Source organism: Peromyscus maniculatus, chromosome 2, assembly GCF_049852395.1.
Source record: "Peromyscus maniculatus bairdii isolate BWxNUB_F1_BW_parent chromosome 2, HU_Pman_BW_mat_3.1, whole genome shotgun sequence".
Lineage (NCBI taxonomy): Eukaryota > Metazoa > Chordata > Mammalia > Rodentia > Cricetidae > Peromyscus > Peromyscus maniculatus.
In genome coordinates, this window is record NC_134853.1 from 65,990,934 (window position 1) to 66,007,804 (window position 16,871).

Below are 16,871 nucleotides of genomic sequence, written 5' to 3' on the forward strand. Positions count from 1 at the left end.
ATGGATAAGCTTCAGAATGAAAGGGAAAAATAAAAGAAAGAAAAGTAAATGTAATATAACTTAGTTTGTGTGAAGCTTTGAGGTATTTTTTCTGAAAGTCACAGTATATGTAAATGTCAGATTGCAGCATGACTTTATACTTTGTAAATGTCATATTAACTGTGAAGGAGTTGGGGGTGTGGCTTAGTGACAGAGTATGTGTTTAGCATGTATGAAGCCTCTTCATTTAACCACATGGATCACATGGATTTTTCTTTTTCTTTTTTTGAGTGTGTGTGTTTTGTTTTGTTTTGTTTTTTCAAGATAGGGTTTCTGACTGTTCTGGAACTTGCTTTGTAGACTAGGCTGGCCTCAAATTCAGAGATTTGCCTACCTCTGCCTCCCCAGTGCTGGGATTAAAGTCATATACTTACTGCCATGCCTGGCTACATGAATTTTTCACAAAATGTTTCTTGTAATGGGATGAAAGCAAATTTTGGGGATGTTATTTTGTTTCTTTTCTTTTTATTGGTTTGAATTTTGTTCTTTTGAGACAGGGTCTCAATTTGTAGCCCACTCCGTACCTCTCTGTACCACCCAGGCTAGCCATGAATTCAAGGCTGTCTTCTTGCCTCAGCCTCCAGAGTGCTGAGATTATAGGCATGCACTTCAGTTCTATATACCTCTTCACATCTATTTGCAGCTCCAATAGCCAATTTTGTAAATCAGAGCCATTTTTACAAAATGAACCCAGTACAGATGCAGCTCCTAGGCAGCGGGCACCTTCCACCTCCTGAACTGATGCAGTCCCCATCCATCAGCCTTACCACACATGTTCCACTTGGGTATGCCGCAACAGATGGCATGTGGTAAGCCTCTGGGGGTCCTCTCGTAGAGTTGAACCACAGTAATAGTGTTTTCTTGGTTATGTATTTTCAGAGGCATGTTAGGTATTTGCCCTTATGTTAAATGATGCCCTTATGTTAAATGATGTCTTTGTTGTTTTGCTTTTTGAGACAGGGTTTCTCAATGTATCCCTGGCTGGCTATCCCAGAACTGGCTCTGTAGTTCAGCCTCAAACTCAGAGATCCACCTGCCACTGCCTCCTGAATGCTGGGACTAAAAGTGTATGCCACCACCACCCAGCTCTTATTTTTAATTTTTAAAAATGAATTTTTTTTTATTTTTTATTTATTTATTTATTTTATTTATTTTTTTTTTTCATTTTTTTGAGACAGGGTTTCTCTGTGTAGCTTTGTGCCTTTCCTGGAAGTCACTTTGTAGACCAGGCTGGCCTCGAACTCACAGAGATCCACTTGCCTCTGCCTCCCTAGTGCTGGGATTAAAAAAATTAACTCATTGCCTGGCAATGAGTTAATTTTTTGAGACAATGTCTCACTATGTTGCCTGGCTATCCTGAAATTGGCTGTCCTGACCGTACTTTCCGAGTGCTGGGATCACACATGTGTACCAGCATGCCTATCTTGGATTCTCCATTCTTATATCTTCTTTTTATGGATTTTGCTGTTTGTGCCCTGGTCAGGCAATTATTTCTCTTCAGTTTGATACCTTTAGCCACCCCTGTCTTTTCAGACTTCATGATTCCTAATCGGCTCTGAGTGTTAAGAGCAAACCACAAAGATTGTTGGAATCGTATTGCATGAAAAGTCAGGAGATCCGGGGTCCTATTGTTGTGAAGCCCACTGCCATGACTGGGCTAGCTCCAGGCTGGAGTTGGGGAATAGCAGTGTTACAGTTTGTATTCTTCTGCGGGGATCATCTTAATTACTCCTAAAGTCGCTATGTTTCTTTTCCTTTTTCTGTAGGAGCTTCCATGTACCAGTCTTAAGAGTGAAGGTATGGACTGTAATGGGTCACAAAGGGACTTTCTGGAATGAAGATAATGCCCTCTGTGTTCACAAAATAATGAGTTATGTGTTTGTCAAAATTCAATGGAGAAACCTTGAAGATTTGTCTGTTACATTTGTAACTTTTACGGTAAAAGGGGAAAATCAGACATTGAATTCTAGTTAGTAGATTTCTTTAAAAAAAAAAAAAAAAAAAGCTAAGCTAAATACATTCATGTCTACTGCTTACTTTGAAATACTTTTTAAAAATTAATTGAAGCCAGGTGTGGTGGTACATGCCTGTAGTCCAGCATTCTGAGAATTTGAAGCCTGTCTGAGCCTATTAACATAGCGAGTTCAGGCCCCCCTGCATCATAGCCCTCTATAGTCTCCTATATTGAAATAAAAATGAGGCTGAGCTGTCTCAGCTGGCAAAGCCACACAAGCCTGGTGACCTGAGTTTAATCCTAGAGCCCACATGAGCCAGATGTGGTATAATTCCAGCATTCCTACTGCAAGATGGGAAGCTGAGACCAGAGAGTGGGTCAGACACTCATGGACCAGCTGGTCTGGAGTGTGTCTTAAAGCTACAGAAACTCAGGTTTTCTTTAGCCTTTGATCCTGATTGCCCACTCTATACCTTTCTGTCTTGAAAGCCATCGTGGAGTCTTGTCTAAGTCACCCTAAAACTCGTTTTAGATGACAGTATGTACAAAGTGGAAGCTTTTGTTCTGGTCAGAAGGAGAGCAGTGTTGATGAGGATGGTTCTGAAAGTAACAACAGAGAAGTCAAATCATGAGTTATACGATGTATAATCTCTTCTTGGTTTATTTTAGTCAGCTTTTTTTTTTAAGGTTGTCATTTTTATGGCTGAATAATATTCCATTTTATATACACACACACACACTGCTTTTTATTTATCCATGCATTAGCTGATATCTATTTAGGTGATTTCGACTTTTTGGCTATGGGAATAATGAATGCCATTATAAAACTTATGCATTAGTTTGTTTTTTTATTTTTAGACGGGGTTTTCATGCTCAGGCTGGTCTCTAATTCACTGTATAGTTGAGTGACCTCCTGAATGCTGGCATTATAGGCATGCACCATTATGCCCAGATTTTTTTTATTTTTATTTTCTGTACACTGGTGTTTTGCCTGCATGTATGTCTGTGTGAGGGTGTCAAATCCCCTAGAGCTCGAGCTCTAGACAGCTGTGAGCTGCCATGAGGGTACTGAGAACTGAATCCAGGTCCTCTGGAAGAGCAGACTGTGCTCCTAACCACTGAACCATCTCTACCGTCCTGATTTTTTTTTTTTTTTTTTTTTTTTTTTAAAGACAGGGCTTTTCTGTGTAATGCTGGCTGTTCTGGAACTTGCTCTGTAGACCAGGCTGGCCTCAAACTCAGGGATCACCCTGTTTCTGCCTTCAGAGTGCTGGGATTAAAGGTGTGCACCACTGGGGGCTGGAGAGATGGCTCAACGGTTAAGAGCACTGGCTGCTCTTCCAGAGGTCCTGAGTTCAATTCCCAGCATCCACATGGTGGCTCACAACCATCTGTAATGAGATCTGGCGCCCTCTTCTGTGTACATAATAAATAAATAAATCTTTAAATAAAAAAAAATTTTAAAAAGGGGTGTGTATCACCACATCAAGCTGTGTGCACAGTTTTCAAACAAGTTTTTGTTTAAATAACTTTTTTTTTAAGATTTATTTTATTTATTATGTATAGTGTTCCATCTGCACATTGCCTGCATGCCAGAAGAGGGCATCAGATCTCATTATAGATGGTTGTGAGACTCCATATGGTTGCTAGGAGAACTCAGAATCTCTGGAAGAGCGATCAGTGCTCCTAACCTCTGAGCCATCTCTCCAGCCCCATAATAATTTGTTTATTTTATTTTGTGTGCATTGGTATTTTTGCCTGCATGTCTGTGTTAGGGTATCAGATCCTCTGGAACTGGAGTTACAGACAGTTGTGAGCTGCCATGTGGGGTCTGGGAATTGAACCCAGGTCCTCTAGAAAGGCAGTCAGTGATCTTAACCATTGAGCCATCTCTTCAGCCCCTAAATAACTTAAACTTTTGGATTTTATTTATTTTGAGACAGGGTCTCACTCTGTAGCCCAGGCTAGCCTTAGACTTGTGCTGCCTATACCTTCTGGGTACTGGGATTACAGATGTGCACCACCACACTTGGTTTATGAAGTTCTAGCCCAACCAGGGCTACACAGTGACCAAAAAAAAAAAAAAAAAAAAAAAATTATAGCTGTCATAATGTAAAATGGGTGGGATTCTGATTTTCTTTTTCTTTTCTTTTCTTTCTTTTTTTTTTTTTTTTTTTTTGGTCTTTCGAGACAGGGTTTCTCTATGTAGCTTTGCGCCTTTCCTGGGATTCACTTGGTAGTCCAGGCTGGCCTCGAACTCACAGAGATCCGCCTGCCTCTGCCTCCCGAGTGCTGGGATTAAAGGCGTGCGCCACCACCGCCCGGCCTGATTTTCTTTTTCTTAATGGCTAGTGATGTTATACACCTTATGTTCTTATGGCCATTTGTGTGTCTTCTTGGGGGAAAGATCTCTCCTAGTCATTTGGGTTCTTGGTCCTTCTGCTGTCAATTTGTAATATGTATCTGGATCTTAGATGCTGTGAGGTGTGTAATTTGAAAATAGGTCTCTGTTTTGTGGGGTGTTGCCATTTCTTCTCTTTATGGTGTCCTTCAATTTCATGCACAAAAGTGTTTTGTCTTGTTGAGTCCAATTTATGTTTTCTGCCTTTTGTGTATGCCTTGGTGTCCTGGCCTTGTTTTGTTGTTGTTGTTTTTGGTTTTCGAGACAGGGTTTTTCTGTGTAGTTTTGGTGCCTGTCCTGGATCTCACTCTGTAGCCCAGGCTGGCCTCGAACTCACAGAGATATCACCTGCCTCTGCCTCCCAAGTGCTGGGATTAAAGGCGTGCGCCACCACCGCCCGGCTTTTTTTTTTTTTTTTTTTTTTTTTGGTGGGGCTTGAACTCAGGGCCTCACACATTCTACAAAAGTGCTGTAACACTGAGCTAACCTAATTCTCTAGTTACTTTCGAAAGTATATAGAAAACATGGAATTACCCTCCATCTTTTCTTTTTTGTGTGTGATGCTAGGGATCATTTGGACCTTCAACAGGCTCCATAGGCACCTTACCACCGAGTGAATCTCTAGAGCTCATTTGAATTTTTGTTAGATACGTATGTACTCCATCTACGAAGAATGATTACACCTTTTCTCTGCATCCTTACCCATATCATGTATTAATCAGCTTTGGGTTTTTTTGGTTTTTGGGGGTTTTTTTTGACAAGTAAAAATAGTATTTTTAAAGCATTTTCATCAGTAATTTATGTACATTATTACAGTTGTGTTTCTTCAGCCTGTCATCACTCAGATATATTGAATGAATGTTCACATCTTTGTATGTTTATTTTTTCTTTAATTGGCTGTAACAGATGCTACATTTATGTGTGACAAGCGGTGTAACAAGAAACGATTGTGCGGACGGCATAAATGTAACGAGATATGCTGTGTGGTAAGTGGACTTAGCAGTTGTTGGTGTAATCTGATTCCATTCCTCTGGAATCCTCGGCCCTCTGGAATGTGACCCAGATTTAGCAACCAACAGGAGGGGCCACTAAACAGCAGTCAGACCTCTCCTAGGCCCCACGTGCACTCAGCAGACACAGCCTAAGGCTTTTAGTAGCATCCACTGGCACAGAGGAGAAGAGGACATGGAGAAGGCCTCCGACCCCAGTGCTAAGAAGCTTTATTTATTTCTTTCTTTCTGAGATTTTCTTTTTCTTTTTTTTAGTTTTGTGGGTGTGAGTCTGTGTTGGTCAGTATGGCGTAAGTACACATGAATGCAGGTGCCTGCAGAAGGTAGAGGTGTCAGGCCCCTCTGGAACTGAATTACAGGCAGGTGTAAGCCGCCTGACATGGAAGCCAAGGACCAAGCATGGACCTCTGCAAAGCCAGCTCCCAAGACAACTGTAGAGTGGTCCTTTGGGATGACTCTGCTGTCCCAGCACAGACTAGCATGACTTAGCAATCTGAGCTTTGGGTTTCAAGTGGTCATTGAGCCATATCAGAGGCTAGAATGAGTATGCTGGGGTTGTTGGTTTTAATACAGGTTCTCCGTTTATTGCCCACACTAGCCTAGAACTTGCCTTGTAGAAGACCAGACTAACTTGAACTTGCCTTGTAGAACAGACTGGCCTAGAACTTGCCTTGTAGAAGACCAGACTAGCCTAGAACTTGCCTTGTAGAACAGGCTGGCCTAGAACTTGCCTTGTAGAAGACCAGACTAGCCTAGAACTTGCCTTGTAGAACAGGCTGGCCTAGAACTTAGGGTGGATTCTCCTGCCTCTGTCTTCCTAGTGCTGAGATTACTAGTGTAAAGACACCATGCCTGGCTGACTATGGCACTTTTTAAAGGCACAAGTTTCATTTATTTAAAACAATTGTTTCTGTAGAATTAATGTTGGACCACTACCTGACATTGGTATTGTGTTATCTATATGTGTATACATATATATGTAATGAGATGCTGTATGATACATATAATATAAATAAGGCAACATGTATGTATATGTACATGGTTATATATATATGTATATATATACACACATACAAACAAGGCAGAATAATAACAATAACAAGGTAGTGTAAATATATATTTGTATATATATTTATATATTCATGTCTATGTATAGATGCATACAAACTTTAGTGTTCTTTTTTTTTTTTTTAATGGTCTCACTATGTAACCCTAGCTAGCCTGGAACTTACTATATAGATGAGTATACCAGGCTGGCCTTTAATTCACAGATCTGCCTACCTCTGCTTCTGCCACCCAAGTGCTGGTATTAAAAGCATGTACCATGACACCTGGTACAACAATCTTTAAAAATTTATATTTTGAAAAAAAATTATATTTTACAGCAGTGGATATCGTTAAATTAGTAAAGTACTTGCCTCACAGGCATGAGTATGAGTGTTAGAGCTCTGGAGGGAGAGGTATCCTGACTTGTTGGGAAGTCGGGCTATACCTGAAGCTATCCAGTGGGGCATGGGCTTCCCAAAGGATGTAGCAATCCTGCTCCTCTCCTGGAGAGAGCCATTACAGCTGAGCTTTGCTCTGCGCCCCCTTAAGACTTCCCAGCAGGGCTCTGCTTCTCTCTGGCCCAAGATGTTTCTTCTGCTTCACTCTGCTAAAGGGTTTACCTTTGCAGAAATGTAGCAATCTCCTACAGCTCCATGAAAAGTTGTTACTTTGCTCAGCCTTGCTCAGCCCCTAAGGGAATGTCTCAGCAAGGTTTTTATCCCGTCCCCCCCTCCCCCAGTACCCCTAAGGGAAAGTCTCAGCAAGGGTCTTTTGTTCAGCACTGGCGAATGGAGATCTTCACCCAAGACTTTTAAGAAAGAGATTTATTTGGGAAGGAGGAGTCCAGGAGAGTGGCTGCCTCTGCCAGAGTGGGAAAGGACAACCCATAGTTCAACAGGCTGGGGAGCTAATATCGGGCTTGGTAGGGGTGGAGTTTCTCCAGGGAGAAGACTTTCTGCTCAGGGATTGGTTAGTTTTCCTCCTCAGGGATTGGTTGGTTTCATTGATCAGGGGCAGAGTTGGCTCTGTGGTTCTTTCACTGCCCTTTTTAGCTTTTTGGCTCTAATTTTAGGGCCTGGGCGTATTTCTTTCACTGGCTCTGGTTTTAGGGCCAAAGTATGTTTCTTGGGTTCTGGGTTCAGGGCTAAAGTGTTTCTTTCACAGGCTCAGGTCTCAGATCTAGGGTGGGTTTCCTTCATTAGCTCTGGTTTCAGGGCCAGGGTGGGTTTCTTTCACTGGCCCCTTCCCTTACAGTGAGGACTTGTGTTTGAACCCTTGCACACACTAAAAATGCTGGGCAGGCTGGAGGACCAGGAAGGCTGAGTATGAGGAAGCAAGACTCTGCCGACCCACCTCTCCTAGACAAAGGGTGGAGAGCGCAGCTCTTAGGAGAAAGCCAGGACTGGCTGTCCTACCCACATTCTCCACTGTCTTCCTAATTACTTAGCGTCTGTGGAAAAGAAGTGGGTATGCTTGTCCAGCACTGGGCACGGTGATCTGCGCTTGACACCAGTGCTGGGGAATAGGCGGGAGAAGCCCTGGAGTTGCGGCGAGCTGCTCTAGCCGATTGATGAACTCCAGCTTCAGGAGGGACCTTATCTCAGAGATGAGGGTGTTTTGGGAATGACACCTGAGGCTGCCTCTGGCCTCTAACATTTCCCACACCTGTGTGCATAACACACGTGTATGAAAAGCTCTGTCTTGACAAAGTGAACAGTGATGGTATCACGTGTTACACCAAGGTTGGTAAACCAGTGTTTGGAGACCTAAAGCCTTTCTCTGGTTATCAGAAAATTCAAACAGTACAGGAAGCTCACCTACGCAATATTCAGCTACAGTAAGTGTCTTCCTCATGACTAATCTTGTGTCTTTCCTATCTTCCCACCCCCCTTGATGGTTTTGAAGCCCTTCCCACGGTCCTTTAATTCATAAATGTGGACATCTTTGTCTTTATTTTGTTTGTAAAATGGAGGAAAAATCGTGCACTAATAGAAACTTCTCCTCTTAGGACAAGGAGCACAAGTGTCCTTTGATTTGTGGGAGGAAACTCCGTTGTGGCCTTCATCGGTGTGAAGAGCCTTGTCACCGAGGGAACTGTCAGACCTGCTGGCAAGCCAGTGAGTACTCGCTGTATAGTTAGTTTCTGGAGCTGGGTGTGGTGGCGCATGTCTTTGTATTCAGCACTTGGAGGCAGAGGCCGGCAGATCTCTGTCAGTTTGAAGCTAGCCTGGTCCACATAGTGAGTTCTAGGACTACATGTAGCCAGAGCTACATAGAGAAACCCTGCCTCAAAAACAAAACAAAGTTTCTTGGCATAGTTTGAGCAATTGGTCTGCTTAGATTGATAAAAATTTTTTAACCTAAGCCTTACTATTTTAACCATGTTGAGACTTTTCGGTTATTCCTAGCCAAACATGGTAGTACGTTCCTATAGTGACAGTATGGGGAAGAGCAGGGCAGAGGCAAGAGGATAGCATGTGTGTGAGTTCAAAACCCCTCGTTCAACCCCAGAACTCGGCGGGAGGCTACTCAACGACAAATTATTACATCCATGTATATCCCAAACTCAGGAAAGCTTGTCTCGTTTCATCCATTCCCTCAGGTTTTGATGAATTAACCTGCCACTGTGGCGCCTCTGTGATCTACCCACCAGTTCCCTGTGGGACTAGGCCTCCTGAGTGTACCCAAACCTGTGCCAGAATCCATGAATGTGACCATCCAGGTGAGTCCCATGTGTTGTCACACCTCACAGCTTATTCCCACCCAGTGGTTTAGAATGTGCTGTGTAGCTGTGCGGAGTACTCTGGCCATTCTGGGTTAGCTGCCGTCGCTCCCCTGCTTCTGTGAAGGTGTGTCTTGTATGTGTGACTTGACAACATGCACATTTCTTTAGACCTGTAGCTGTCAGGAACATCCCACAGTTTGGAAGAAACCCTAGCTTGTTGTCTTTCAGAGACTTCTCTTCCTTTGTTGCCTCTACTTTTGATACATATTCAAAACTGAACGTTGTTTTCACAGAATTAAAAATAATTTAGGCCGGGCGGTGGTGGCGCATGCCTTTAATCCCAGCACTTGGGAGGCAGAGGCAGGTGGATCTCTGTGAGTTCGAGGCCAGCCTGGGCTTCCAAGTGAGTTCCAGGAAAGGCGCAAAGCTACACAGAAGAAACCCTGTCTCGAAAAAACCAAATAAATAAATAAATAAATAAATAAATAAATAAATAATAATAATTTAGGTAAAGCCAGTGAGCCAGCTCAGCAGGTGAAGGTGCTTACTCCCAAGCCTGGTGACCCGAGTTTGATTCGCTGCTCCCGATGGTAGACAGACAACCAACTCCTGAAAGTCGTCCTCTGATCTTCATGCGCATGCCATAACATGCACGCACACACACACACAGCAAATAAATAAGTAAAAATAATAATAATAAAAAATCTTGGATTTGGTTTTTGTTAAAGATGCAATATGTTGATTAAGTAAAATTAAATTATACAAAATTTAAGTCGGGCTTGAGAGATGGCTCAGTGGTTAAAACATTGGCTGCTCTTCCAGAGGACCCGGGTTCAATTCCCAGCACCCACATGGTAGTTCACAACTGTCTAACTCCAGTTCCAGGAAATCTGGCACCTTACACAGATGTAGTTGCAGGCAAAACACCACATAAAAATAAAATAATTTAAAAAATGTTTAAGTCAAGGAGCTAGAAAGATGGCTCAGTGGTTAAGAGCACCATCTGCTCTTTATGGAGTCCTGAGTTCTGTTCCCCATAACCACCTGTGGCTAACAACCATCTCTAGTAGAATCTGATGCCCTCTTCTGACATAAAGCCATACATGCAGATAGAGCCTCATATCCATGAAATAAGTAAATCTTTTTTAAAAGTTGGGTCAAAAGGTTGATATTAACTCACCTATGATAGCATTTTAAAAGGATTTATTTTAAGTGTGTGTGTGTGTGTGTGTGTGTGTGTGTGTGTGTGTGAACGCAGAAGCAGAAGTGGGTGTCAGAGCCCTGGAGCTAAGAGTTACAGGAGTTGTGAGCTGTCTATTCGAGTCCTAAGAACTGAACTCTAGTCCACTGAGCCATCTCTCTAGCCTTCCACATGTCACCTTCTTAGAGTTATGTGTCTGTGCACATATATGTCATACACATATATTATAGATATTTGCCTTTTTTCTTAGACTCAAAGTGAGGTTCAACTGAATGTAATGATTTTAAACTTGCTTATTTTTTGTTATTATCTTTTTTTTTTTTTAACAGTGTAGTTTGTTGGGCTGTTTTCAAAGGGATCGAGATAGTCTTAATTTGTAGCCAGCCTGACCTCTAGCTTGCCATGTCTTACCAGGCTGGCCTCAGATTCTTGAACCTTCTGCCTCAGTGTCCTGAGTGCTGAGGTTACAAGCATACACCACATATGTCAACAATGTAGTACCAGTTTGTATTTTCTCACATACATATTTATTTTAAATTCTATTTGTATGTATATGTGCGCGTGAATATGCATGTGTGTACTAGAGTGGGCACACATGTGCCATAGCACACGTGGAGGTCAGAGGACAACCTGCAAGAAGAATCAGTCCTCTCCTACCATTTAGGTCCTGAGGATAGATCACAGGCTGTTGGATTTGGTGACCAGCATCTTCATACACTGAGCTACCTGCTCTCCGATATAGACTGTTGAATTTTATTTTTATGTGTGTGGGTGCTTTGCCTGTGCATGTCGTCTTTAAAATAGACACCAGTTGCATGCAGTGTCCACTAAAGAAGAGGGCATTGGATCCTTTGGAACTGGAGTTACACGTGATTGTAAGCTGTCATGTAGATGTTGGGAATCAACAGTAATTTTCTTTAGGATTTATTTATTTATTATATACAGTGTTCTGCCTGTAGGCCAGAGAGAGCACCAGATCCCATTACAGATGGTTGTGAGCCACCATGTGGTTGCTGGGAATTGAACTCAGGACCTCCAGAAGAACTTAAGTGCTCTTAACCCCTGAGCTATCTCTCCAGCAACATTGATTTTTAAAATAGCGATAGAGTGACCTGGTACATCAGTGGTTCTCAATCTTCCTAATGCTTTGACCCTTTAATATAGTTCCTCACCATGGTTGGTGACCCTGACCATAAAATTACTTCATTGTGACTTCATAACTGTAATTTTGCTACTATTATGAATTGTAATGTAAATATCTGTTTTCCAATGGTCTTAGGCAACCCCTCTGAAAGGGTCAGTTGACCCCCAAGGGTCGTAACCCATAGTTTGAGAACTGCTGTGTTGTGTGGATAGGCCCCTGTTTTTCTAGTCCCATTTTATGTTGCTGGATATTTAAATTGTTTTTAGTTTTTCTCTAATTAACTATTATAGATACCAGGCCAAAAAACCACTTGACATCACATCACATCTTCCCTTTCTACCCAACCTAATTGCTAACTCTTGTCCCAGATCATATTAGATGCTACTCTGTGACAAGACTTCCTGGGGAGACACAAAACATAAATCCACTCCCCCAGATAGGGAGCCCACAACAGACCAAAGTATAGATACCACTGAAGTCCAACTTGGTGAACCAGCAAGTTTTATTGATGTTACTTACAGGAACAGAAATGACTCAGTGACAGCTGAATCAACATAGCCCACCCCAGCACAAAAATTTGGGAACCTGGAACATTCTGCATAACCTTCAGGAAGTTCAACATATTGGAGAGTGTTTTTTCCAGGTGCCTCAGTTGCTCTAAGCTTCCTCCAAGCAGCTAGTCTGATCTCAGGTCTTCTTTGCAGCTTGGCTTGTCTGAGAGTGACTTTCTGCTGTCTTTATTATTTATTCTGAGAAGGAGGGAGGGACCAAGGGACCTAGTGAATCTGGTCAGTTTCAGGAACTTCCTGAAACTTTTCGGAGTTAGTTTACCCTCTGGCTTAAGTAGCTTCCCTCTAGGGTAGAATGTTTCAATCTCAGACAAACTGATACACAGCAGGTACATTGTTTCATTTATTAACCCCTGTGAAACAACTCAAGGCACCAGAGCTGATACCTACACTAAGTCTAGCTGTGTGATTTGAACTTTAGATGACCGGCTCTCAATTTTTTAAGTTAATATAGTAAAACAGAACTAAGCAAATTGATCATGAAGTGGAAACGCTTTCTTGGGAAACTTAGAATGATCTTCCCAGTATGGTTTGTAAATTCCTTCCTTGTAGTCACACCAGCATGAAGTGTCCAGGCCAGTTCCCACGCAGCCCCTCTTTTCCACCAGCTTGCAGGAATTACAGACAATGTCCAAATCCTGCTGGCTAGTATCCTTAGTAAGAACTTTAAAACTTATAAATTGTGGTGTCAGTCAGAGGGAACTTAGGAGAATGAAAAAAGTCCTCCCATTACTGGAGTCCTGTGTTCCTGAGAGAGAACAGTGGTCAAATACCTATACATGTAGCTGGGCCCAGTAACAAGCCAGCCAGCCTTGTGTCAGAGACCTGGAACACAAGAGGGGTATAGGAAGCTCAGAATAGAGGACTTGCTTAATCACGGCCCTGAAAGTAATCAGTAGAAGCATTCTAAATCATTACAAAATTTATTTTGTAAATGGATATTTTGCCTCCATAAATGTCTGTGCACCACTTGTATGTCTGGTGACTGGAGGCCAGAAGAAGACATCAGTCCCTGGAACCGAACTAACAAGTGGTTGTGAGCCACCATGTGGGTGCGAGGAATTGTACCTGTGTCCTCTGGAGCGCAGCCATTTTAAGTGTTGAGCTGTCTCTGCAGCCCACAGCAGAAGCGTCTGACACAGAATAGATGACGGGTGTCTGCACGTTAGTTAGCTAAGAGTCAGACCAGGTGGCTGTCCCTTGGGCATCATGGGAAGGCTGACCTGTTTCTGGAATTGGCATGCCTCTTCCCATCTCTTAACCTTTTCTCGCACTCCAGCCTTTCTTTTTTAAAAATGTGTGTGCGTGTGCGTGCATGTGCGCGCGCGTGTGTGCGTGTGTGTGTGTGTGTGTGTGTGTGTGTGTGTGTGTGTGTGTGCATGTCTGTGTGTATTTGCTGCATGTATGGATGCCAGCACAGGCAGGAAGAGGACATTCACTCCCCTAGTTACAGCCAGTTGTGAGCCACCAACGTGGTGCTGAGAACCAAAGCTGAGTCCTCTGGAAGAACAGCAAAGTCTAACTGCTAAGCCATCCTCCTAGCCCCAGGTGTTCATTTCCAATACTCAGATACAAAGCCAGTACTTCCTGTGACCATTTAGAATAAGTCCAAACTCGAGGATTTGAAAGTCCGAAATCACATACCATTTATAACACGTTTTTTTATCCGTGACCTTATTTAGAAATATCTCTGAAATTATGTTTCTGTTTTTGCAGTGTATCATTCTTGTCATAGTGAGGAGAAATGTCCCCCTTGTACGTTCCTGACTCAGAAGTGGTGCATGGGCAAGCATGAGGTAAGTTTCCTCTGTCCTGTGCGTCCTTTGTTCCAGTCAGAAATGTATGCTTGATTGCTTAAACTCTGTTAGTCTCATTTCTCAAAAGAAATACAGTCCAAGAAGCAGAAGCTTTCTCTTACCACCTTGCACTTTTACGTTAAAATTAGCATACAGTAAAAATTTCCAGGGGCTGGCGAAATTGGCTCAGCTTAAAGACACCGTAACAAACCTGACAACCTAAGTTTAATCCTTTTAACCTACGTAAAAGGTGGAAGGAGAAAATTGACTGCATAAAGCTGACCTCTGACCTTCACATGGATGTCATAGCACACTTGTATGCACACATACATACATGCACAAACACAGTAATAGTAAAATAAATTTTTGAAATTTATTTTATTTCATGTGTATGAATGTTTTGCCTGTATGTATGTCTGTGTGCCATGTGTATGCCTGGTGTGCATGGAGGCCAGAAGAGGGCGTCAGATCTCCTGGAACTGCAGTCACAGATGGGGTTGTAAGCTGCCATATGGGTGCTGGGAATCAAACCTGGGTCCTCTAGAAGAGCAGCCAGTGCTCTTAACTGCTGAGCCATCTCTCTAACCCTGTTCTGTCATTTTAAAATCTGGTTACAACCAAGAAATGCAGCTGAGTTGACCATGAGAGCACATGCTGGGTTTAAAGACACTGGGTTGCCCGGCATGGGCTAGCTAGTCACTGGCCTAGGAAAAGTGGTTCCGTGAGAGTGTCCAGAGTAGAGACAGCCTCTACCAGCTGCCTCTCCTTAGGCCTTATGTAGCTTTTTATCCTTATTACTGGCCATACGGCCTCTACCACAAGAACACCTTCCTTCGTAACCTATAAGCCACGTTTGGCTGATTGGTATAAACCCTTTTAAACATATTTTTTAATTTTTTTTAAATTTAATCTTTTTTTTTTTTTTATTTTTAGTCATGTATGTGTACGCACATGACTATAGGTGCCCTCAGAGGTCAGAGACATTGAATCCCCTGGAGCTGGAGTTCCAGGTGGTTGTGAGCCCCTGACATGGGTGCTGGGCACTAACTCGGGTCTTCTGGAAGAGCAGTCTGTGCTCTTAACTGCTGAACCATCTCCAGTCTCCAGAACAAACTTTAAAGGGCATATTTGGGCCAGCAAGATGGCTTAGTGGATAGGGGCACTTGCTGCCGAACCTCGTGACCTGAGTGTGCTTCTCAGAGCCCACATGATGAAAGGGAAGAGCCAACTCCACAAGTTATCCTCTGACTTCCATGTATGCACACGTGTGTGTGTGTACATGTGAACTCGCACACACAAACAGTAAATAAATATCAAGGATAGATATAATCAAAATAGAGTGTGGATGAAATTTCCTTTCCAGTTTGTTTGTTTTTCAAGACAGGGTCTCTCTGTGTAGCCTTGGCCATCCTGAAACTTGTTCTGTAAACCAGGCTGGCCCCACACTTAGAGATTCTCTTGCCTCTGCCTCCCAAATGCATGTGATACCACCACCGGACTGTGTGTGAAATTCTTAAAGAATTTTAAATATTATATAAATAAATAGAGGCTGGAGAGATGGTTCAGTTATTAGGAGCACTCGCTGCTCTTCCAGAGGACTTGGTTTCAGTTCCCAGCACCCACAGGGCAATTCACAACCATCTGTCACTCCAGTTCTAGGGAATCCTGTGCCCTCTTCTGACATGAGGGTGTAAGGTATGCATGCATACATACATGCAGGCAAAAGACTTATACAAGCAAGCAAACAAACAAATAAATAAATAAGATTTTTAGGTATCAATGTGTATTTAGAGCCAGCAAGATGGTTTAGTGGATAAAGGTGCCGCCCTGGCAGCCTGAGTGCAGTCCTGGATCACGTGATAGAAGACGAGACCCAGCTTACTCAGATTGTCCTCTGACCTCTACACAGGCAGCATGGCACATATGTGATCACAGTCACACATACACAAGTCACAGTTTTTTGATGCATATTTATTACAGATAGCTGTGAAAATGCTGCTCTGGTACAAAAACAAGAACACTTCCTTTGTTTGCTGTGCTGGGGATTAAACCAAGGGTTTTGCACATGTTGGGTGTGTAGGTTAGTTTTAGATAACACAACTTGATACAACAACCTAGAATGACCAGAGAAGAGAGTTTTACTGGGAAGTTATTTAGACCAGGCTAGCCTGTGGTATGTCTGTGGAGGATTATCATTGTTAATTGATTGACCCAGTCCGCTGTGGAAGGCACGGGTCCCTAGGCCCATGTAGGACGGAGAGCTCAGGCTGGGCAGCAGGGACGGTGGTGTGGTGTGGCCAGCTGCTGAGTTCCCCCTAAGTGCCCTGCAGTGGTGGGTTGTGACCTGGAATTGTAAGGCAGACACCCATTTCCCACCGATGGGGCCTTTCTTAGGCTCCTCTGTCACAGCACCACAGGTGAAACTAGAACCACAATGGGTACCGAAAACTGAGGTGGTTGCCGTGATAAATCTGGCCAGGTTGCTTGGGGGAGGAATATGGCAGACTCTAGAACTGGGCTACATAAGCCATTGAATGCTGTTGATGCTGTTGGCAGAGCTACACGGGCCAATCTAGTAGGAGCTCGGAAGACACATGTGCCCTTCCAGGGCTGGTTCTTGAGGGGGGGGGGGCGGGGGGTAAGGACTTTATCAAAAATCGGGCTTTTCATGTAATTCTGGCCAATAATCTGTGTGCTGGTCAGACTGGGGCTGAAGAAAAGCCAGGGTTGGTAAGAGAGCAGCAGCAGTGGGGCAAACCTGTGCCTCCTAGAGACAAGGATCTCCTGGGGTAAGCGAAAGCAGCTAGCGTAGCTGTTGTCCAGGGGCCAGGCTGCACCTCAAGCTGCAGCAGAACTTGATGATGTAGGAGTTACCACATGGTACTGGTTTTGAAGGCACAAGGGGGTCCTGGAGAGCAGCTGAAGCCAGATACCATGTGCAAGGTCCAAGTCCCTACAGAGGGCCGGCCCCAGAGAGGCCATTGG

The 16,871-nt window shown here is 43.3% G+C and overlaps 1 protein-coding gene and 1 non-coding gene across 5 annotated transcripts in view; both read left to right on the forward strand.

The window, feature by feature from the left end:
• The window catches only part of Nfx1 (nuclear transcription factor, X-box binding 1), a 77,627-nt gene that overhangs the window by 40,225 nt on the left and 20,531 nt on the right, over nt 1–16,871 (forward strand). For all 4 annotated transcript variants that reach the window (XM_076563473.1, XM_006975337.4, XM_006975339.4 and 1 more), the window contains 5 exons: nt 1,806–1,836; nt 5,301–5,380; nt 8,460–8,568; nt 9,054–9,173; nt 13,807–13,886. In XM_076563473.1, coding sequence (XP_076419588.1) covers nt 1,806–1,836; nt 5,301–5,380; nt 8,460–8,568; nt 9,054–9,173; nt 13,807–13,886 — 420 coding nt within the window. The remainder of the gene's footprint in view (nt 1–1,805; nt 1,837–5,300; nt 5,381–8,459; nt 8,569–9,053; nt 9,174–13,806; nt 13,887–16,871) is intronic.
• Nucleotides 7,753–7,874, forward strand: LOC121827754 (small Cajal body-specific RNA 4). The gene has a single exon (XR_006070055.1).